This window comes from Maylandia zebra, linkage group LG12, assembly GCF_041146795.1.
Source record: "Maylandia zebra isolate NMK-2024a linkage group LG12, Mzebra_GT3a, whole genome shotgun sequence".
In the NCBI taxonomy this organism is placed as follows: Eukaryota; Metazoa; Chordata; class Actinopteri; order Cichliformes; family Cichlidae; genus Maylandia; species Maylandia zebra.
Genome location: NC_135178.1, coordinates 1,686,970 through 1,711,343, shown reverse-complemented (window position 1 = coordinate 1,711,343; position 24,374 = coordinate 1,686,970). Strand labels below are relative to the sequence as shown.

The window sequence follows — 24,374 nt, the reverse complement described above, 5'->3', positions numbered from 1 at the left end:
GTCAGTTCAGACAGCATTAAAAAAAGGAGGGAACATAAAACACATACCTGTGGATCAGTTTGAATTAAGGAAAACAGATCCAGACCTGAAAGACAGAAGAATCAGATTTTGAACAGTATCCATGTGCACATAGCTGACAGTCAGTGAGTGTTTCTCTGACTCACTCTGCATGTCTGTGGGGATGGAGGCCAAGGCAGAAGGATGGAAGGGGACTGCATAGTCGGCCAGTGTGGAGTTCAGATACGACGGGTCCAGGGCCTGGACGTTTGGCACTCGCACAGTGGGCTGGTAGCTCAACACTCTGAGAACATCAAAGACAAACACACACAGCTGATGAGCACACATGTAATCATCAACATGCTGGGGTACAGCGCGGTCACACCAGATGGTTCACGGGAAAACTGAAACATGGCTCACCCCTTTGCATGCATCTCCTCATTCTTGGAAATGTAGACGCAGCGTTTCTTGGGTGGAGGGTCTTTGTCCTCTTCATCATCAGAAGAAGAGCTTTCTATAGTCAGATCGATCACATCCGCCCTCTTGGTGCAGCTGGGCTCAGTAGAATGAGGGGCCACCGACGGTTGACGCAAAGGAGCCGAGGCTGAAAGGTAAAGGTCACCTGACATGAGTCTGCTCCTCCCGTCCCAAGAAAAGACCGACAGCAATCATTTTCACATCTTTCAACGAGCTGAATTGAATCTGGTTACTACAGGTGAGGTTTCAGCCAACAGACGGTTTATGGCTAAAATCAGCATGTATGGAGCCACTCTGTAAGCTCTTTAGTCCATTAGTGGACTTAAAGGTTGGGACACTGGGAGAAGATGATGGTCTGTTATTACTGATCCTCACAGGAGGTTTGTTGGACACGCAGTCGGTTCCTCTCCGTCTCTTTCAGCTCAGTTATTGGGTCTGATAACAACACTGTCAAAGCACCAAAAACCTACAGTTTCATTTACAACACAATGACACAAAGATGGATTCATGAATAAATCCATTTCTCCCAGTTCTGTCCCAGTGAGATTAAAAGGATTTCTCAGTGCTGTGCAGACAACAATGAGTCTTTAACAGCTTTGCAAACATCCTTCACCCTTCTTTTGGAAACTTACAGGACTTCTGTTGACACAGGAACAAAACTATTTTAGAAACAGGGTCACGTGATCACCCCCTGATGCTAATAGTCTGTGGTCGTCCCAGGCCTTATCCTCCTTTCTCCATGACTCACATTCAAAGTTTCAGTCCTGCTCTGTATTATTGTCGACTCTTTATCTTACGATATAAAGCGCTTTAAGAAGACCTTTGTTTTGATTTGGTGATATATAAATACAGTTGAATCAAATATTTTATTTATTTATTTAACAAAGCTCCTAAATCAAAGCAGCCACTGACATTTGTTTTAACACACTAGCCTCTGCAGCCCTGCCCACCATACAGGCCAGTGCTGTGTGCCCACAGGACTCACATATACATGAATCCACACCATCTAGAAGCTGCCAGGTGTGCAGGGGACGATACTTACTGTCCACCTTTGGAACGGACTGAGTGGGGATCTTTACAGCGTCTTTCTTTGGTCTCATTGGACACCACGTCCCATCCTCCTGGAACTTGATTTCATCCACGTCCGAGCAGTCGTTCAGGATCTCCAAGAACAATCTTTAGTACAAGAGAGGGAGGGAGGGAGAGAGAGAGAGACACAGAGACAGAGAGACACACAGAGAGAGAGAGAGGTAAAACACTGATGTGAAGTACGGTCACACGAACGCGTCACGCAGGCTGTCAGCACTGTGTCAGTGTTAGAGATGTCCAAACAGCTCAGTCTGATGTCATCAGTACTGATCACATATGCATCTGTGCACAGGGAAGATTACATGCATATTCATTATATGTGGAGTGCAGTGCTGTGCAGAAGGCTAAAGACCTGCCTCAGTTTTGATCATTTGCTTGGAAAATAAGAAATGTCTGCAGTGAATCATTCAAACATGCACTGAACAATCTAAATCTTGTATAAAAAGCAAAACCAGTTTATAGTTCAACTCTAGTATGAACACGTTTGTTCTCAGGCAGCGCTCCTGTAATTCCTTCAGCAGTCTTCAGGAATAACTCTCTGAAGTCTTAATGACTGCTCAATGATCCTGGTCAGGAAATCCCAGGAAGTTGATTCTGTTCATCTGGATGTTTTCAGTGGGAGGAACGTTTCTTCATCCTCCAGCTGACTCCTTCAGTCTCAGCTGACTGCAGCCTTATAAACAGGACAGTTGTGTATTGACTGAAACCAGCAGCACAGATTAAAACTGGGCTGTGAGGTCAGTTTCACAAACCTGGGTGTAAATGACAACATGACCCCATCAGTCTTTTATAGCTGAGGGGAAAATGAGGAGGATGTCTTGTATTTGCAGGCTTTGGGCTTCAGATAGACTCTTCCTTCTTTCAGCTGCTCCTGCTGCCACAGGTCTGCCTCCATCTCAGCCTAACATCCTCTTCTGTCACACCAGCCCTCTCCGTGTCCTCCTTCAGCACATACATGAGCCTCGTCTGTGGTCTTCCTCTTGTTCTTCTGCCCACAAACCTCACTGTGCTCATACATGTCCTGCTCCACCCTCACACGTCCTCATGTAGGACCACACTTCCTCTCAGTATGTTGTCTCTGGCTCCACAGAGACAGTAAGCTCCTGTTTAAGACGTTTTCAGTGCACTTCCTTCACTTGCACATTCCCATCTCTGTCCTTCAATCTCTCGTCCCAGCCAATCGGTCTTTTCTCCAGCCTCAGATGAAGCCTTTTCTTCTGCTGCTCCTCTCGTGGCTGCACACCTAGCCTCCTGTCTACATTCCCTCCCAGACCATCTGCTGAACTCTTCCTTTGGATACGTTCTCATTCCACCACCAAGTCTCCTTGTCCTCTTTCCTCTATCCAGACACTATCCCAAACACCTTCTTGGCAGTTGTGCTGTAGTGCTTCAGTCCAACCCAGACCCCAACTCTTTGCAACAGTCAGCCTTCAGCTTCCACCACGTAATCCTTTCCTCCACCTTCATCCATCCTATACTGCCTAGGTAGACTGTTGCTGCCACCACCTTACAGTCTCCTACCTCTTCAGGTGGTACCTTTAAATGAGATGTACCTGTGTGAACCTGGCTCTGCTCACATATTACCTCCATCTTCAACAAAGCTATTTCCATCCTTTTCCACGATCCATCCTCTTGCATTTCTCTTCTTAACATCAAACCTAGTTAACCTCTCATCACCTCTGTTCCTTTCATTTACATTAACATCTTCTCCCGTCACTAACCTCTCTCACCTGGGGACACCAACATGTCATCCAGAGTTTCATTCAGCCTGTGGGGCAGATGGACTGACCACCTTCAGCATCACCTAACGGACTTGCAGCGTCACATTCATGGTCCCACCTTCAATTCAGTGTTATTTATACAGCATTGCAACAACAGTCGCCTCGAGGTGCTTTATATTGTAAGGTAGATACGCAGGTAAACAACACTGAGCTGAGCACAGCCTCACTATAAATTGGGCCAAGCCTACCCAGGCCCGATCCAAGTCACCAACAGGTGGACCTCAGCCATCAGTCCACCTGAGTATCTGACACATACGGGCACCAAACGGTGCATAAAGCACACATGGATGATTGTTCAGTGTTTCACCAGCTGGACCACATCCTCATTTAGGTTTGACAGCATTTCTATTAGATAATGGCGGATGGGAGGAGCATGAATGAGGCTGCAGTTTGGGGAAGGCCTCACAGACCAGTGCAGATCCCCATGTACTGACATGAGGTGGATCAAATGAAAAAGGGAGCTGTGGTCCTGCTTAAATGATCTCCAGTATGTCATGTTTCTGTGATGACGGCCTGCTCAGTTACCCATCAATGATGAGGCTCTCATACGCAGCCTTCTTGTCACACACAGGACAGATCCAGGTGGGTTTCTTCTCATTCATCTGCAGGTAGAGGGCAGCATCGAAACACTGCAAATGGGAGCACGTCACAGCCCTGCATGGCACCATCAGTCGCATCTTACCCAGCTGCAGGACGAAACAAAGCTGAGGTCAGGCCGATGGGTAAACACAGCGGGTCAGCACTCGGCTCATACGTGAAACTCAGGAAATATGAGTGTGTGTAACGCGTTATAGGTTCATGTGTCAACATCTGTGACGTATGTAAGAGTCAAATCATCAGCAGCTTTCTGCATATGTGCACACGGTCATAATGCTGAAGCTGCAGGGAGACTCAACCACACAGCCTCAACTGGAGCTGGAGGGAGTTCCCTCTCAACCGAGCAGAGTTTAATAATCACAGCTCGGCAGGTTTTCTTTAACACTATGACCTTCACCTGACCTCGGCCCAACCAGCTCCTACTTAGGCTACGTTCACACTGCAGGCGAAAGCGCATCAAATCCGATTTTTTGACCCTATGCGCCCCATATCCAATCATGGTATGACATTTGTGCTCATGATAGCGTTAAGCATACAGTCTAATGAAGGTTAAAAGTGTCGTTCAGCGTTATGTCTGAACTGATATATTGATGAAATGACCTGCATGCTACAATACCCAGGTCAGTTTTGTGTGTTACAATTAGTCAACACATTGTCAACCTAGTGTATAAGAATGTGATACAGTACATTGTGATTGAGTTGATTACACCACTCAATCCTGTGCCTAACACGCTTACATACACATAGACATGAAGTATAATTTCTAGGGTAAAGGTGAAAGACATCTAGCTTTGTCTCTGCTTGGCAACTAGTGATCCGGGCCTACAGGAAGCATCTGGAGCAGCCAGACAACCATATAGGGGGAAATGCTGTTAAACACGGAAACTAGTTGAACTGTCGTTAATTATAACCTGTACATGTGATGTTTTGTCTAACGCGAGAAGGGGCGTGAACCCTGACATGATAAAACCATGCTGAAAGTACGTTTTGACGGGAGATCTGGGGTGACAATATCGAGCTGTGCATCTTTCCACACACGTGTTTAATAAAATCATTGTTTTGACGCACTTGGACCAGAGGTCGTTTGTCTCTCACCTCAATCACGAATCGGGACAAGAGCCATGTATGACATTTATCATTTGTTTACATATGAGTCCAGATTTCTCTTCATGTTTTGGTTCATGTCATTTTCCTGCACACTACTTACATGTTGACTGTTTTGTTATGAATGTGTTAGTTTAGTTTGTGCTGCTGTCCAAATATTTTCAGGTCCAAAGCCACAAAACGTCCCATAGAACAGAGTCTGGCTGCAGTTCTATATCAGTGCAGTTCTACAGTGAGGAGGGTTTAAGGTGGAGCTTGTTAGTAACACTACATGTAGACACCTCGTTCTGACTCGTGGACTCAGCACACACAGTGTTCAAACTTCAGGGAGCTTCAAACGTGTCACATGTTGCATGGCTGCTTATTTACCGGGCACATAAGAGACACTCGAAGGCTTGTTGTAGCAATCTCACTGTCTGGATCTGCTGTCAGCTTCTCTTTGACTGGAACACAGAGAGGAGGGCAAAATGCAAAGACACAGGTTGAAACACACACGACAGGGCTTCACCACATCTCTACACTATGAGCCTGGTCTTATACTCAGCTTTGACTCCTGCCTGGAACATGTCAGTCTCAGGCAGGAAATAACTAAGAACATAACTGTCATGTCTCTGCTGTTTGTCAGCATGACCTGATGTCATGTGATCTACCTGATGTCATGTGATCTACCTGATGTCATGTGATCTACCTGATGTCATGTGATCTACCTGAGTATACGCGGGAAACATAAGTGTGAGGAGGATGAATAAAGTTGTAGTAAGACTGTAAAGCTGAGGCATCAGTGTTGTAGTCGCTCATGCAGCTCACGTTTGGGTGAAGACCATTTGATTACAATCAGACCTGTACTGTGTGTGTGGGGGGGCTTGTTACTGCTGTAACAGTTACTGCTGCTCTGTAACTGTTACAGTAACAAGCTCATTATTACTCAGTGCTCTGGAGTGGTCTGGGTTCCTGATGCCCTTCATCCTCAGTCTTTGCAGGAGCAGGGGAGACGTCAGCTGCCTCACCAAGTACACAGACATGGAGTAGGTCTGAAACAAAGACGGCGTGGCTCATACTCAGTGTGAAACAGCAGGAGTCAAACACACGCTCAGGATTAAAATGACATCAATAACAGGAAGGAACAACAGATGTTCAATGACACAACCGGCTTCAGCTATAGAGATTGAAAATGTGACGTCACTCAGGGGTAAAACCGCAAAGGATTCTGGGAACTCGTGGCAAGCGGTACTATCGCACGCAGGCTTTCAATTGAAATCAGTCACACAGCGATAAAAAGAAACACAAAAATGTCAAGAAGCTGTTGTATCATTAACTGCAATAGCCGGTCGCATGACAGCCACGGGAAGCCGACGAGTAAAGAGATCGGTTGTTATCGGATTACGTCGTTGAAGAGAAATTGTTCGAGCCATGTTTCTGAAGTAACAAAGACGCGACTGGATTGCAGCCATTCAAAGACCAAATATAACGTCCCAGAACCCTCCAGCTCACAGGTTAGTCTGCTCCAAGCATTTACACGAAGGTCAGTCTGCTGTTGTAGTTAATGCGTCATTTTCATAACATAATTGGTGATATAGGTTACAAGCAAGTCTGGCGCTGAACAGAAATTGTCGCTCTATGCTCCTTTGTTTATTGTGCATAAATAGTGAATTGTCCTGACACAATATTGCGTTTCGCTTCTGTTATTATGGTACATTGACAAAAACATATACTTTTATTCACAGGATAAAACAGTTGTTTTGTATCACTAATTGTCCACTGCGATTACAGCATACAATATTATTGTCACTGCTACATTTCTGTGATGCTACCAGAAATTATTTCCACTACTAATTAATTACCGTTGAGCTCAAAGGTCCTATTAATAAACGGTTAACGAATGTGTATTTATGACGACGATTTGTGAGACTGGTAAACTTATGATACGTACGATGGTCTTTCGTTCTACACGGTGCATTTCAAGGTCCTGCACCCATCCGTCGGTAAACTGTACCTGGGCTTGTTGCAGTGACCTGAAGTTACTAAACTTCATGAGTGTATGCACTCACTCCAAGAACCGTATAATTATAAATATGAGCGTGGTGAAAGTTGGGCAGCACGCTGATGTCTTTTGTCCCTCTGTGTGCTCGTAAGGGTCTGACCCTTTCACTCCTTTGATTTTTTCCTCGTATCTTTTCTTTGACTTTTCATCAAGTCTGTCTTTGTACGGACCGGCATTGCTCTCCTTCGTTTTGTACATACCTTTTTGGGGGGCAAAGAAAAAGCAAGAATTTATTGGAACCGAAGAATGAACATTTTGCGGTGCTGCAAATGCTTGCATTTGATGCAGGTACTTGGATTGTTTTGCCACGAGTTCCCGGCATGCAATGCGCAAAAATCACGTGGTCTGTCAATCTCTTGATGCTTCTCATTGTCACACTAATAATAACAACAGAGACACTTCATACACAGTGTGGATCACTGATGTTTGGCATCAGGTAAAGTCTCGTGTCTCGACAACATCCCATACACACATCTGTCTGTTTCATATCTACGGTGAGTTTCTCTTTAACAGGTTGTTGCTGCTGTGAGTCCCTGCAGCCGGAGCCCGGTTGCTGTTTCTTCCAATTCTGCTGTTTTGCTTCAGAGATGAGACTAGAACGATGTGACTGTAAATGTGTTCCTTTAAAGAGAAGTGTGTGTGTGGCAGTATCCAGATTACAACCCTGTGAATTCAGAGAGCATCACCACCTCCACACATCACAGCGCATAAACATAAGCATGCTTAAAACATTTCCAACTTGAGCTTCTTCTCTTACCTTTCCAATTTCAGGTGCCCATGTCACTGAAATCTGATTGGGTACTGCAGATGAGAGTCTAACAAGGGAGGTAATGTTGAGTGGTCTTCCTGGTCTCTTCTGTTCCACGCCATTTTTTGGTGGCGGTGCGTAGCCCTGCAGGCAGAAATCCAACGTTAGCATATTCACAATATAAAGTTTGCCTGGCTTCTTGTTTGACTGCAGTACAACGAGCACTTACTGGCAAAGGAAACAGTTTTCCATTGACCTTTATGCAAAGACTGTTGGGGTAATTGTCCTCCTGAGGGCAGCTCGTCTCTGATAAACAAAACCTGAAAACACACAGAAACATTTCAGAGCCCAGTACGAAACTTTAGATATAGTCAGATATACACAGATATACACAGATATACTCTGATATACACAGATATACACAGATATACTCTGATATACACAGATATACTCTGATATACTCTGATATACTCTATTTAGGTAACTGAGACTTCATCATTACTCTTAACTGAGAAGTGGGTCGAGCCTAACTGCTGTAGGAGAAATAAGACAGAGCTGTATTTATATTTAAAAATCTGGACAATAATGTTTTTTCTGAAACGCAAACAACGAGATCTGTTACAAGCAGTTATTTATGAATGTTTACTGTCATAATATGACAGAAATAATCTGGTTTGATTGTCACAGGAAGTCAGGGACCAGTCCCAGTGTGTTCAGATCAGTGGGCTGGTATTTCTCCTGTTTTCATTTATCAGCCACTACAGAGTGTAAAACATCCACACTAACATCTCACAGAGGACAATATGACGGGGGTCAGGTTCTAATGTAAAGCCCTCTTCACACCGACCGCGTCAATTCACCCGCCGTGTATATCTGAACCAAGCTGGAGCTTTCTGACGTTTCCGAATCAAGAGATCTGACCAATCAGATTACAGCATTTGGTAACAGGTGCCCTCGTAGCTCAAATCTCGCACTGGTATGAATATTCAATGATATGGAAATACAGTTTGTAGCTCAGACACAGCTAGACGCTGCTCTGGGTCCATCTGAATGACCTCTCTGAGTTCAAACTGCCATCCTGAAACATGTATGTACGCTGTGATATTCTCCATGTTGCTGCCTGCTCGTGAGAACTGGAGGAACTCGGAATCTCTGCTTCCTCCTTTTCTCCTTCAGGATCATCAGGACCAGATCATCATCGCTTCAGCTTCTTCTTTTGTTTTTAAACCGTTCGTTTTTTGAGGACGAATTTTCCTCAAAATTCAGTGTGTATAAGTCACACATCGGTTTAGATTGATCAAATCTGCAATGTCGTGTTGTCTTTAGGCACTGTGTTCGGTGTATAAATGTCACTTTAAGTGTTTACAGAAAACTGAACATCCTCACCTCAGCTGAATCTGAACCATATAGTCTCTCCTCCCACCTGGTAGAAAGTCTCTGAAAAAGTTTAAATCAGTTAAAGTCGATTTTAAAAACTTTTTTCAGTTACTGCAGATGAACTGACCAATCAAGAAACAGGCTTACCGGGAGATGCACACTTCTCTAACTTGTTGTGGCGTCAACGCAAAGATAAAATATTTTTCCTGGTGGTACCTCTGAGCCGTACTCGCTCCTGTCAACAGAAACCAGGGCTGTCAAGTCAGGTTACAACACACACTTTCTCTGTCATTTATATTTTGGACAAACGATCCTGACTTCAATGATTTCTCCACTGAGATCGGCACCATCTCTCTGTTAGCTGTTGTTATACTGACTGTTGCCCCACAGCAGTGACTTTTATCATCATGTGCCTGAGTACACTGAGTCCATCCTCACCCACCCACGACCTGTTTCAGTCTGCATCCTTAAAGGACGCCCTCCCTGGTGCTCTCAAACCACTCATGTGCTACTGCTGTTCCTGCACTTCAGTTCAGTTCCTGTTCCATGATGGTAACAGCAGTAACACCTCCAACAACATCATGCTGCGCAAAAGGCTCCACAGCAGCGTGTGCTCAGCCCACTACTCCTCACCCAGCTGATCCACCAACCAAATCACTGGGTTTCCAGACGACATGGCACCATCAGCATTGCTGTTGATGGCTCCACACTCCTCCTGCGTTTGGGAAGGAGGTACCACGGCATCCAGAATCTGTCTGAAAGACTGCTGAACAGCTTCATTTATCAGGCTGGGGAGGTGTTTGGAGTTTCATTGTTTTGTAGTGTTGGTCATGTGACAGCCTTGTGTGTCACAGGGTTTAGCTAACCCAGTATTTAAGTTCCAGTTTGTCTTGTGTTTGTTTTTGTAGCTAATATTTGGAGTTTATCGAGTTGACCTCTTTTCTTGGTCTGCCTGTCCAAGTTTTGGATTTGTTCATCATTTTTCATATTTCAGGGTAAATAAAAACACATTTTTGGATTTAAACACCTGTGTCCTCGATGCTGTTGATGTGTAATTAACTGAAATTACAAATAGATTTTTGGGACTAGGACAATCAAATTAATTACATTTTCTGTCCTCTAGATGGCAACATTGTGTACTGATTGTCAAGCAGACGGGACAAGTTATGAGCCAAGTATACTCACTCCAACAGTCATGTATGAAACTAGGGGTGGGCGATAGAAACGATATAAATTTGGCCAACGATAGAGATTTTGATTACACCACTCAATCACGTTAGCGCATGTTGATGATGTCATCAAGCTGCGCCTGTTTTGGTCAAAAGCATCGCAGCGGCTACAACCATCATCATCTGCAAATTATGCCGACAGTCACAGCAAAGAGATGAAGCACTTTTGAAATATGGGGAAAGCCAAAAACTGCGCTTCCTCTACTTCCGTAACATTGATTCATTAATGTTGGATTCTCTCGCAGCTGCTCTATTCCGGTGTTGTTTCAGTATATTAATAACTAACCTCGTATTGTGGATGAATAATCTCAGTTGTTCTCCTGACTTAGTTTGGCCCGTGTACAGCATCCTGCTATGTGATTGCATTTGTCCCTGACCACCAGAATCCCTCACGTTAACTTTTATCGAGTGGAAAAAAAGTTGGCGTTCAACCTCCAGCTTCACTGTGCTAATGTTATGCTAACATAGCTGTGTCGCTAGCAGTCACGTAGCACAACATTATATAGCAGCTAGCCCAACTTCAGTAACCCTGCAAACATCACTGCTGTTTAGTTTCTGTCTTCATTTATGTTGGAAGTGACAGCAGAGCTGTACGTTTGAATTAGTTTCAAAAATCTCTCAGTCAGAACATGGTATGAAATGTTTAGGTGGTAACTAGCGAGCTAACTTCCTGTTAACTTCTAACTCCGTTAAATTTAATAAATTCTGTTTTCATGGATGCCTGGATGTTAAACCTAACTGTTACACCTGATAAAGCAGCAACGCTGATGATTTTATTAAAGATGAAAGAATTTAGACCGTTTTTAACTCTCAGTGTTCGTTTGATTTGGGACCTGAAGCGGACGGAGTTTTGGACCCAGATTACTCCGCGAGGCTCCTCACTACGGCAGCCGTAATGCTCTGACAATCCATCAAACATTTTTAACAGATATCTGCAGCCAAAATCGGTTCGAGGTCAGTAAGCACAACCAGAATTCATACATAAGGAACACTCTCTCGATTTTTGAGAAAATTAAAGGATTTTAAGTCCTTATAGTGTGAAAAATACGTTATACAGAAGAAAAGAATATATCGCGATATATATCGTTACCGCACGTGCTTCAAATTATATCGCGATATGGATTTTAGGCCATATCGCCCAGCCCTAATTGGGACCATTTAAAGTAGTACTGCGGGTATAAAATACTCACTGCAGTATTCTCCTGAGCCACAGGTGTCACCACTCAGACTACACCACCATGTCAGTGCTGACAGAGGCGAGGAAAAGTCAAAACTGGAAGTCAAGACTTTGCCGAGTGTTTTTGTTCTTTCCAAACTGTTCCAGCGTCTCCTTCTGTGTATCTGCACGTCTCTGAGCTCCTGTTCTGGAGCATCATTAACATGGGGGTAAAAGACTCTTCCACCCAGATGGGCAACGCACCTGGTTGTAAAAAATCAAGACCAGTCGACACACCACAAGTTTGTGTCTTGTGACACATGATGTGACGTCAAACTAAGCGGCGCACCAGATAAGAAGTTGCAACACGCGTTTGCGTCCATATAAAAGGCACTGTTTTTGTCCGCTAGAGTGGGATTTTCACGGCACATTCTGCACCACATCTCTGTGCGTTCATCATTTGTTTGAAGCCAGCTCACCTCCTGCAACCACTTTTCCAAGAACACGCGCTTCTTTTGTGGTTCGGACTCCTTCTGACATTTCTTTGGAGGTGGAGGAACACTAAAGTAATTGCTTAAAGGAGCTTCTTCGACATCTTTAAGCGTTCTAAACAAATGTCTGTCCTCCTCCAGAAAATCTTATGTACACAAACACGCGTTGCAACTTCTTATCTTATGCGTGTTTTTTATTTTGACAGCGAATGCGCACCTGCGGACCACTTATGTGCACCCCTGGTTATTTAGCTTGTCATATTGCAGCCACAGAAATTCTTTTGTCCATGAAACCATAAAGCTGCACTTTCTTTTTGTTCTTTTCCGTTTTGTGGTAAGCTTTTCTTTGGCTGTCACTTCTTCACCCTGACCTGTCTTATTTGGCTGAACTAAAATATATATCCTGCTGCTTTTACACACGCGCTCACGTTGTCAGCGATTCTCTGCGCGATCAACCTCTCACATGTTTAAGCTGTGGGAGATTTCACTTGTCATGTTTGCATAGTAAGCTAACGATTGATAAGACAATGTCAGAGGAATTGGTGCGCAAATTATCGTCACTCACCAATCAGTACTGTCGCTCTCTATGCACAGTTTGCGCGATTGCAAAGTGAAGCAAAAAACAAGCGCAAATTCAAACGCGATTTCAATATGTCACATATTGACAGTGGCTCACCGATTCCAATGACATAATTACCCAGCTACATTTCCGAAAGAATGCAAAAGCATTGACATATATTTTTCCTTCCTATGATAGCCCGACGGGCAGGGCTGAGATAGATTTTGGTAGCCCGACTGGAAAAATCGCTAGCCCCGGGACGTCGGGCTAGCGATTTTGCGAGCCCTGCTCTAGGAACAACAAGTAGGTCTGCAGAGCAAGAGCGAAGTGCTGTAATAGGGTGATATGGTACTACAAGGTCATTAAGATAAGATGGGGCCTGATTATTTAAGACCTTGTATGTGAGGAGCAGGATTTTGAATTCAGTTCTGGATTTAACAGGAAGCCAAAACAGGAGAAATCTGCTCTCTCTTTCTAGTCCCTGTCAGGACTCTTGCTGCAGCATTTTGGATTAGCTGAAGGCTTTTCAGGGAGTTTTTAGGACTTCCTGATAATAATGAATTACAGTCGTCCAGCCTGGAAGTAATAAATGCATGAACTAGTTTTTCAGCGTCATTCTGAGACAGGATATTTCTAACTTTAGAGATGTTGTGCAAATGGAAGAACGCAGTCTTACATATTTGTTTAAAATGTGCGTTGAAGGACATGTCCTGGTCAAAAATGACTCCAAGGTTCCTCACAGTGTTACTGGAGGCCAAGGTAATGCCATCCAGAGTAAGAATCTGGTTAGATACCATATTTCTAAGCTTTTCAGGGCCGAGTACAATAACCTCAGTTTTATCTGAATTAAGAAGCAGAAAGTTAGCGGCCATCCAGGTCTTTATGTCTTTAAGACATTCCTGCAGTTTAACTCATTGGTGTGTGTTATCTGGCTTCATGGACAGATAGAGCTGGGTGTCATCAGCATAGCAGTGAAAATGTATGCTATGTCTTCTAATGATGCTGCCTAAGGGAAGCATGTATAATGTAAACAGAATTGGTCCTAGCACTGAACCCTGTGGAACTCCATAATTAACCTCAGTGTGTGAAGAGGACTCTCCATTTACATGCACAAACTGGAGTCTATTAGATAGATATGATACAAACCACTGCAGCACAGTACCTGTAATACCTACAGCATGTTCTAATCGCTCTAATAGGATATTATGGTCGACAGTATCGAACGCTGCACTGAGGTCTAGCAGGACAAGCACAGAGATGAGTCCACTGTCAGAGGCCATAAGAAGATCATTTATAACCTTCACTAAAGCTGTTTCTGTGCTGTGATGAGCTCTGAAACCTGACTGAAACTCTTCAAATAAACCATTCCTCTGCAGATGATCTGTTAGCTGTGTGACAACTACTCTTTCAAGGATTTTTGATATGAAAGGAAGGTTGGAGATTGGCCTATAATTAGCTAAGACTGCTGGGTCATAAACAGATTATTTTGATTTTGTGCAAAAATTATGATTACTTCTCTGTCAGTGCGCCCCAGGGTGGCTGTGGCTACAATGTAGCTTGCCATCACCAGTGTGTGAATGTGTGGATGACTGGATGTGTAAAGCGCTTTGGGGTCCTTAGGGACTAGTAAAGCGCTATATAAATACAGGCCATTTACCATTTACTTCACATTTTAATATTTTTAATGATAACATTATTAGGTTTTTAATGTCCCTTACTGCAGAATAAAGGTTTCTTATGAAAGTTTTGTTTTGTTTTTATCTTTAGCTCCATTCTAAGAAAATGACCAGTTTCAAGTGTCCTCAGTGTAGGACACATACAGGATGTCATGCTGAAATGTAAAGCACTTACAATAGAAGACAAACAACAAACTATTCCAGCCTAATTGATGACATTTATGGCATTTGTTTTCTGTGCTGACTGATATGCTGCTCAGTGCTTTGCTGCCTGCTTTTAAATCAGATGTCACTCTGAACATAAACACAAGCTACATGTGATGTCTCTGATGTGTATCTGTTTCTACCCATGCTGATGCTAGCATGACTAAAGCTAGCCAAGCAGCAGTAAATATGTGAAGTAAGGAAGAAGGATATACTCATCAAACAAACAGGATCATAAGAATATAAAACCACGAGCACTACAAATGTAACAGAAATATGTTGACATAAAATGGCATGTTATTTGAAATCTACACGAAACAATGACACAACTACTTTTTTTCAATTTTTTCAATTTATTTATTTTTTACCAATTGTCCAAATTAGTCTGTGATTGGCCTGAGTGTGACAGAAATCATATTTATATACAACTAAATATGACTCAGCAAACATGTTTTAAATGGATGATTCCTCACTTGATGACGAATGATCCATTTCCATATTTGCTGAGTCTTAAATTTGATGTCAGTGAACTTACCAGTGGTTGGTGTTAAAAAAAAAGCCCCCAAATCCCCTATGAGCAAGCACTTGGCGACAGTGGAGAGGAAAAACTCCCTCTTAATGGGAAGAAACCTCTGACAGAACCGGGCTCAGGAAGGGGTGGCCTTCTGTCTCGACCGAGAGGGGTTCAAATGTTCACTGACAATTTAGTTGTATATAAATATGATTTTTAGGACTTGATGTTGACACCAATTATGTGAAATTGGGGACGCACACAGTTCCGCTTCTTCTTGTTCTTCTTCTTCTTCTTACTTGGCGGAATCTCTGGCAGGCTCTTAACTTCATTCTCGAGTTCAGCCACCTTGACATTGAGCATTTTCTGTTTGTCTCGTAGACTTTGCAAAGATCCCTGTACAGAGAATGCAGCTGACTCTTCTTTTTCGATCTTCTGTTGTTCTGTGGTGTCTTTTTCTTTCTGAGGCTCCTGCAGAGACATTGCAGTGGATGGCAGTGAGTCCTCTTTTTCCATCTTCTCCTGTTCTCCAGTCTCGTTTTCTTTCAGAGGCTCACATTTATGCATTTCATTTGCAGCAGTGGAATTTTGTTCTTTGTGCTGCTGTGGGATTTTAAGTGAGCAATCTTTGGCCTCTTTCAGCTCTCGCTCAGGAGATTCTCTCTTCAAATCATGAAGGGCCTTGTTGGGGCAGAGCTGGGATTTCAGGTCACTGATTTCCAGGTTGAGTGTCTCCTGCTCCTGCCTATGTTTAACGGCCTGCTCTTCAAGCTGATTTTGAGCTGCTAGGAGCTGTTTCTGGAGCATCTCAATCTGCTCTTGCTGAATCCTACATTTGAGCTCAAATTCAGCCTCCTTAGAGGACTTCAGTCCTACAGAGTCAGTGTGTGAAGCCTCTGTGGTTGGAGTGGCAGACTCCACACACTGCTCTGTGGTAGGGTGGCTGATTTGGTCCTGCAGGGTAGCAATCACCTCATCCAATATGACAATAGCTTCATTGTCATTTGTGAGAGTGTCTGTCTCACTGATGTCATTGGGCTTATTACTAGAAGCCTCTTCCAGCTGCTCTATGAGGTCTTTAATCGTTTCCTCATAATTTCGCTTGTTCTCGTGAATTTCTTCACAAAGTTTGTTCACCTCAAGCTGGTGATAAGAGGCCCTCTTGTTTGCACCTACCATTTTACAGTAAAGGTTGTTCTGATGGTATTGGGAGGCTTCCAGTTGGTGTCTGAGAGCAGCAATCTCGTGCCAGGGATTAAACGGGGGTCTAAATGTGGGATTGGGTTGATATTGCCAAGTCCCTCCGTTAGGCACAGGGTTTGGTCTGCTGTGGTTCTTCCTATTTCCCTCTCTCTCCATGTCCTCCTTTGCATTTGAAATGGGGAGGGATTCAGCCTTTTCTTTTTCAGGAGTGGCTTCAGTGTTTTTTTGCACTTCTTCATTTTTCGAGTTTGCTCCATAACCCGTGCTGTTTTGAGCTTCAAGAAGAGCCCGGGCATTTGCCCGAGTAATTGGTCTTCTTGGTTCTTCAGCCACTCTTTTCTGTTTTTGCTTTTGTTGTTTCTTTGGTTTCACAACCGTTTCCTTTGGTGGTTGTGCCACAGGAGACTTTTCAGTATTTGGTTGTGCGGCTTTTTTTGCTTCTGCCATTGTAGATGCGTCAGCGTTTGCGTCTGCGTTTCTCTGCGTCTGCCTTGTCTTTGTTTTAACAACCAGGTTGTTTTGTGTTTCTGCCATCCGAGATCCACTGAAGTTGGTTGAATGTCTCCCCTATTTATAGGTTTTTCAGTAGAATGTGCACAGTGACATCACAGGCTGTTCCTGTGATGCGCTGTTCCTTTGAAGTGCCATGATTAGAACAATTCAAAATAAAATGCCCACAAACCTAATGTAAAGGAAAGGCTTTTATTTTGTAGCACATACTGAATTAACACTATAAAAGCTACTCTACAGGAATTGCAGTAAAAAATAAAACTAAAGCAAAATATGTTTTTTAAATGGTTGTTAAAAAAACTAACCAAAGTAGAAGACAACTGTTTAGTGGAAAGTATTCGACATTCTAGAGATTCTCAGGCATAATAACTTCTTTCATAATTTAAACAAGGACAGGTAGAAAACGTTCATATTTAGTGAAAGATATTTATTAACATTATCCAATGAGAGTTACTGAATGTCTGTAGGCAGTGAGATCTTGGTGGTTGCCGAGGCAACAGAATATCATCTATGTTTTGTTTTAAATTCAGTTTCAATGCTGAATCTAAGAAACAACAGACTGCAGAGGGAGACTTTAATAGAGGTTTACTAACTCTTACTATCATATACATTGTGGAAAAATCTGTCTTTATTTAGCATAATATATTTGTTATAAGCACTAAATATGTTTGATGATTAACTGACGATGAACACTAACGTACCAAGCTGAAAATTCTGCTCACCAGTCAGCAGCTTATATTCACAAAAAACGGATAAATCTGCGATCCATGCAACTCTAACCAGCCAACAAAAACATGTGTTCATAATACAAAACAAGTTTACTTTGTGAAATGTTAAAAGGTACAAAAAATAAAACAATAAAATAAAACAATATGTTTTCAAGACTTTTTCACAAGTTCCTATGAACTTCCTATGAGCGTGAGGGCGCCATAAATCATCCCTGCTACCCTCGATGTAACCTAACTGACCATGAGCAGCACTAACACTGGAGAAGCTCGAGAAAGCTTCTAATTCACAGGAAATGACGCAGTTCATCCACCTGCTGTGAAGAGGTCATGGAACAGGAAGTCTGACACCCCTGCAATGGTTTATCTGTGCTCTACACTGGGCTCAGTTTACACGAGTAAAGGCCGACATTTCTTATCGTATTAACCCAATAAAACATTTGACTTTCAGTGTTAAAAACAAAGTGAAAGCAGACCTAGACTTGAAGGTTTGATCAGAACATCCAGCACATCGTAGAAGGGAAGAGGCTTCATCTGCACATCAGGGTGGACAGGGGGGATGGGAGGGGCTGGCTGCTGGAGATTCATGGTGGATGTGGGGACACACGGCTGCTTCACCCGTCTGTGTTACAGAACTTACTCCTGTTTAACATAGAGAAATGAATGCGTATTTACTATGGTTAGCCTTCAATCAACAGAGAACAAGCAGCAGTGATGGTTGGACCTCCACGGTTGGAGACAGACTGGTAACACAGCTCCTTCATACGTAAACAGAGACAGCCTGATACTGAGCCCAGTAACACGCCTCGACGGTACATGACTGAATACTAGCATAAAATAAAAACAAATTCAAAGAGTTTTCTACAGTCATACTGATGCACTGAGTGAAAAAAGCACAACTGTGTGATGTAGATCTGAGCGTACAGTAACATTTTTAGAATAATGTTGCATAAAAAAGCAAAAGAGGCCCTTTTGTTAGTACTTTACAATATTATAACTGCAGGTGTTTTATCAACATATCAACATGTTGTTGCCTCAGGGTTTGACTGGAATAATAATGTCATAATGTGAATTCATTCATAGCAGCTGACGTACAGCCGGCTGCTGTGAGAGGACTCCACAGTTTCTCTGGTTCAAACATTTTCCCAACAAGTTCAACACCAGCTTGTTTTTACTGAATAAAGTGTTTGTTTGTGTCACTAAACTAGTCACATGTCATCATGTGTGAAACACACACGACAACATGTGGGTTACTGACACACAGCAAGCTTCAGCTTACATGGTTATCAAGCAGAGACAAAACAGGACATTTCTGCCACGATCCCACAGCAGAGGGACGGGAGCTGAGGAGGATATAACAAATCTGATATATACCACTCATAACATTACTTTCAGGTTACTCTGTAAAATAAGCTGAAACACACTGTCTCATAATCACCATTTAACAATATAACCTGAGGCTACAGCCCCACACACCAGCACAGATGCTATCCTGATGAGGACACTCGTGATCTTTCTCTGAGTGTTTATGTATGAAACTAGGGGTGGGCGATAGAGACGATATACGATAGAAACGATATAAATTTGGCCAACGATAGAGATTTTGACTATACCGCTCTATCGCGATAGCGCATGTTGATGATGTCATCAAGCTGCGCCTGTTTTGGTCGAAAGCATCGCAGCGGCTACAACCATTATCATCTGCAAATGATGGCGGGCGACAGTCATAGCAAAGAGATGAAGCACTGTTGAAATATGGAGAAAGCCAAAAACTGCGCTTCCTCCACTTCGGTAACATTGATTCATTAATGTTCTCAGTGTTCGTTTGACTTTGGGACCTGAAGCGGACGGAGTTTTGGACCCAGATTACTCCGCGAAGCTCCTCACTACGGCAGCCGTAATGCTCTGACGATTCATCAAGCAGTGCGGCTTACAAAGTTGTACTAAAACATTTTTAACAGATTTCTGCAGCCAAAATCGGTTCGAGGTCAGTAAGCACAACCAGAATTCATACATAAGGCACACTCTCGACTTCTGAGAAAATTAAAGGATTTTAAGTCCTTATAGTGTGGAAAATACGTTATACAGAAGAAAAGAATATATCGCGATATATATCGTTACCGCACGTGCTTCAAATTATATCGTGATATGGATTTCAGGTCATATCGCCCATTTCATAATGAAACCAGCACAAAGACACTTCAAAGTGATTCTACTGTAGAAACATCAACAGGTAGAAACCTGCAGCCTGACTGCTCATCAGTTTGCTGCCTGTTCAAGTTCAGCAGCAGCTCACTTTGTAACGGTGCTGGTCTGGGGTCAGCATTTACTCAGCTTTAACGTCACTCTGGGATCTTGGCTAGTTTAGCGTTAGCGTTAGCATGTTGTCTGTGCATGTGCTTGTAAAGAGCTGAAGTTGTGTTAATAGTGTGATTCTGTCCTGGAGCAGTCTCACTTTACCATCACGCTCTCATCCTTTTGTGCAATAAAAATAAAAGTCATGTCCACGCTGCGGACTGCGCTGCTGTGTTCCTCCTCCACAAACTGAAATCAGCTGATCGTAACGAGGGTGCAAGAACTGATAACTGGGATCTATAGGCAGACCGACTAACGATTCCAAGGAATCCTCGTTTCCCAACCCTAGAGGCAGGTGACATCCACACAGTACTTGTCTTTTTTCTGTTCGTTAAACATGCTAATCATCCTTCATCTAGTCTCAGGCTTAAAACACATTCTTACAAAAACTACTGCAATCCATCAGTGTCTCCCCTCAACTCTATGGTATCAACTTTAAAACATCCTACATCATCTCATCCTCAACTTATCACATTCCCAAGATTCCCAGAAAACGTACTCTGACATTTAGGTCGAGGTCACCGAGGTTGGAACTCATTAGAAGATGTTGAGTAGATACACTTATGGTACTAAATGAAAATCCTGCGTCGCTTCATTCTGTAGGTCTTCCTTTTTTCTTTAAAGTAAGGTCACGTGATATTTTGTGTGGCAACACTAATCCTAACTCTATCGATACAGGCACGCCACAGGTCAATAGGATGCTGAATTCACTCCCTGCTCTCACACATGATCTCCAGACCTGCATGCACCTCTTCCCTCTGAGCCCCCCCTCCAAACATACAAACTCTGACCCACCACCATCAGCCTTTCATTGACTGCCCCACTCCCACTGCACACGAACTTACCCACAATCACTACGATTGTGTTGGACACTGCTGTTTAAATAATTGTGTAGTGTTGTATTGTGTTGTACATAAAACTTTTTATTTTATTTTGTTTTTATTTCCTTCTCTTTGTATTTTTAGTGTACACTGGGGGAGCATTGCAATTCCAAATTCCTGTGTACGACTGTACATATGATCTTTGACAATAAAGCTGACTTTGACTACTAAACGAGAGGGCCCATTTCACCTGAGGCAACCTTTCTGGACACAGCTGCTTAGGCTGACTGGTTAAAAGGTCTAATTTATAAATGCAGGCAGATTTCCAAAGAATGAGTCTTTATCAACAAGGACAACTGAAAAGGATTCGACTGAGCAGCTGCTCTGGTTATAAGAAGAAGGCTTCACAGCAATAATAAGCAGTAATATCTTCATATGAATTTGTCTCTACGTGACAACAACATGTTATAGTGATTTATCACAGCTGCTGTATCATCAGGAATAAACTGCATGTAATTTGAAACTGTCGGATGGCAACATTTATGACAGATACAGTGTTGGTGTGTTTGACAAAACTCAGAACTATCTGACTGAATTAAACAGATTTGATGAAGTTTAACTTAATTTGCAGTTGAAAAAGATCAAATGTCAAAGTTTATTATTACAACGTGGATTTGTTATATGTTTGAACTGAAAACTAGAGCGTAAGAAAAGTACTTCAATCGTGTATTTCATTGTGTTTTTAATGAATCCATTTGAACTTTCAAAAGCGAGTTTAAATGTTTGTCTGAATGAAAGTGACAGACCTGATTTCATCAGCTGAACAAACAACTGATTCTAGTTTCTCAGAACTGAAGACGAACACACAACAGCACGGCCAAGTGCCCAGCTTAGTTTGTCCTTTATCTGGGGTCTTGTTTCAGTGTCACGTCCACGGTGAGTGAACCCACGACAGTGTGATGATACAGACGCGGTGAACGAGCGCTGGATCAGGAATATTTAACACGACATGAAAGCAAAGTTTCTGTAATCTCGTTACTAATAAAATGAAAACCCGGATGTTTTAACATGTTTGTGTACATCGTGTTTAACTCACAGCCTCGCGATAACTTTTGGCTAATCGGGTGTATGTAGTTTTTTCGATTAGCAGTTTGGTTTAAGATTCCCACGGAAACTATTATGTTTCTTACACCATACCTCACACTCATGTCTGCCACATACAACACGTAGTACATCAAGACAGTGTGCGAGCTTCAGGCGCATTAACTTATAATAACAGCGGGTTGTTGGGAGCTAGCAGAGACTGGCTAGCCTGTGTTAGCATCAGGGCTACATAGTGAAACGTCCACGATTCCCGTGACTACGCTCATCCCTGCCTGTGGGCGCCCACCTCGCCCATCACTCACACAAACACACATCAGCTGCTTTCTTCGTTACAAGCTTCAGCGTCAACACGAGTTACAGGTTGTGTTTTGTTTTCGCCTACCCGAAGCACCACAGTCCTCGCCATCTTGTTGTTCCGGTCAGTGTGATCACTTCCAGGTGAAGCTACAGTGTATGGCGTTATTTTTGTGCCAGGCAGCTCCGAAAACGTCAGAGCACTTGTGCAAATATGTGATGGTATTTGAAGTTTACACAGAAACATTCTCGCATGGAAAATATCTTTAAAGTTTATTTTGTGACGCAGACAGAGTAATATTTCAAACTCTGTCTTCCTCCGCCACTGCCTCGTTTGAGTTTTGAACGAAATGCATTCTGGGATATTGCATTTCGTCATTTCGAGCTGATTGGAGACCAGAACAGCCAATCAGAGTTTTTTGCATCCAAGTCTGTGATTGGCTGGTTTTGTGGCACAAATATAACGGTGTAGAGAAAGAGTTGAACGCGCACGGGCAGAAATGTTGAGAGCGCGAGCGACACATTGCGAGCGAGCGCAAATGCAAAAACTGAGCGAGAGGGGCTGCTGGTGTGTGTGTGGATAATAGCAAACACTGAAATACATCTTTTGCACGCAGCAATGAATTTTGTTCACTCAAATTTAGCTTTTCTTCGCTCAAAATAAATTTCTCCTCAAAATACAACACTTGCACCTGCAAACTTTTTTTTACGTGTGCTCAGAATAGCAGTGTTGGGTAAGTTACTTTAAAATAGTAACTTAGTTACATTACTAGTTACTTCTCTCAAAAGTAACGCAGTTACTTCAAGTTACTCGTTACTTTCAAAGTAACTAGTTACTAGGGAAAGTAACTTTGGTTTTACTCAGAATTCTCTTGTTAATGTGTTGCTCCCATAACTTTGCAGTCTTCTAGCTTGCTTACTTGCCACAGTGCACTGTGCCACCTACCAATAGAAAGGAAAAGATAATGTGCATATTTCCACGAGAGAAATCCCACGCCTGGACCGTCATTGACTGCTGCCATGATTCTAGCCTACGTCACAGCGTCATGTGCGCCTTTTACATCCAACACAAAAACTGCAGTCGTGGTGCTTTCGATTGTACTCAGAACTCGGAAATTCTGCCTTCTGAATAGGAAGATGTAGGTAACACCAGACTGCAGATGAGCTGCATACAGGGCTGGACTGGGACAGAAAACTGGCCCGGGCATTTTGACTAGAGACCGGCCCACCATTATAGGAAAAATCATAAAGCCTTTGAATGAAAATAAACACTGTTGTGACAGTGATGTACACTGTTCTGATGGTATATATGCATCAATCTATCAATCGTTTGTTGTAAGATTCAGATAATTATTTTTTAAAAGCGAGACATTTTAAATGAGAATAAGAAAGAAAAGTATTTCTTTGTGCCCCCCTTTCCCTGTTAATGCCCTACATACCCCCCTGGCAACACTTTGCTAGACCCGCCCCTGCACAGTTACCAGCTGTCAGCTACTTAGAAAAGGATCCTGGTGTTATTTGTCTCTCAGAAACAGTTCATAACTTCAACTCATCCATGTCACCTAAAAGGTAAACCTGTTTCTCCATCACAGCTCTGATGATCCAGTAAGGACATCTCCTGGTTTCATCTTCATGTTTCCCTCTCACCAGATAACCAAACCATATCATGACCAGCAGCTTTACAGCTGTGGCTCCAGCAAACATCAGCTGATACTAGAAAGTAATATTAAATAAAGTCTAACAACAGCTGATCAAGCTTAAACGTGCTGCTGTTGTTTAGCGTGACATCCGCTGGTTTCCTCTTTCGGCGCAAAGTGGGCGATAAACAAACAAGAGAGCTGATCAGCTGATCATTGATCAGTTTCATGATTGAAGTAGAAACGGGAGAATGAGAGGAGAGGCAGCTGTGCAGCGTAAACACAGAATAACTCCAGCTTTGTGTCTTTTTCATTGCAGCTGAATTACGGGACAAACTGTTCCTTTTCACCTCAATAAGAAACGCGTAATATTTCCTCTGAATACCAGACGGGACGGTTGGCAACTCTAATAACTTATGAACAAAATAAGGTTCAACATCATTAACTTCATAGCACCACCCAGCTGTATAGAAACTCCGTCATGCTAGCTAGCACGCAGTACGGAGAAAGTCAGAATAACGAAAATAAACTCCACCTAAACTTGGTTTATATCTGACCCAGAGAGACTGCAGGTCATAACTTCTTACCTGAAGTTCAGTTCACACTTGGACCGGCGGCCGCCTCGGGTCCCTTTTCCTTCATCCACCTGCTGGCCTCCACCACTTGCTAACGTTACTGAATCTGTGGA

At 42.9% G+C, this 24,374-nt stretch overlaps 1 protein-coding gene across 1 annotated transcript in view; it reads right to left on the bottom strand.

The window, feature by feature from the left end:
• pias2 (protein inhibitor of activated STAT, 2) overlaps positions 1–22,381 on the bottom strand; it is a 25,191-nt gene extending 2,810 nt beyond the window's left edge. The window contains exons 1-13 of the mRNA XM_076890538.1: positions 22,138–22,381; positions 17,952–18,117; positions 9,359–9,446; positions 9,221–9,271; positions 8,064–8,154; positions 7,844–7,978; positions 5,971–6,076; positions 5,415–5,488; positions 3,870–4,030; positions 1,517–1,650; positions 418–601; positions 165–301; positions 48–85 (exon numbers count right to left, since the gene is read on the bottom strand). Of these exons, the coding sequence (XP_076746653.1) occupies positions 48–85; positions 165–301; positions 418–601; positions 1,517–1,650; positions 3,870–4,030; positions 5,415–5,488; positions 5,971–6,076; positions 7,844–7,978; positions 8,064–8,154; positions 9,221–9,271; positions 9,359–9,446; positions 17,952–18,063 (1,311 nt within the window). The 5' untranslated portion in view covers positions 18,064–18,117; positions 22,138–22,381. The remainder of the gene's footprint in view (positions 1–47; positions 86–164; positions 302–417; positions 602–1,516; positions 1,651–3,869; positions 4,031–5,414; positions 5,489–5,970; positions 6,077–7,843; positions 7,979–8,063; positions 8,155–9,220; positions 9,272–9,358; positions 9,447–17,951; positions 18,118–22,137) is intronic.
• Positions 22,382–24,374: the final 1,993 nt, after the last annotated feature.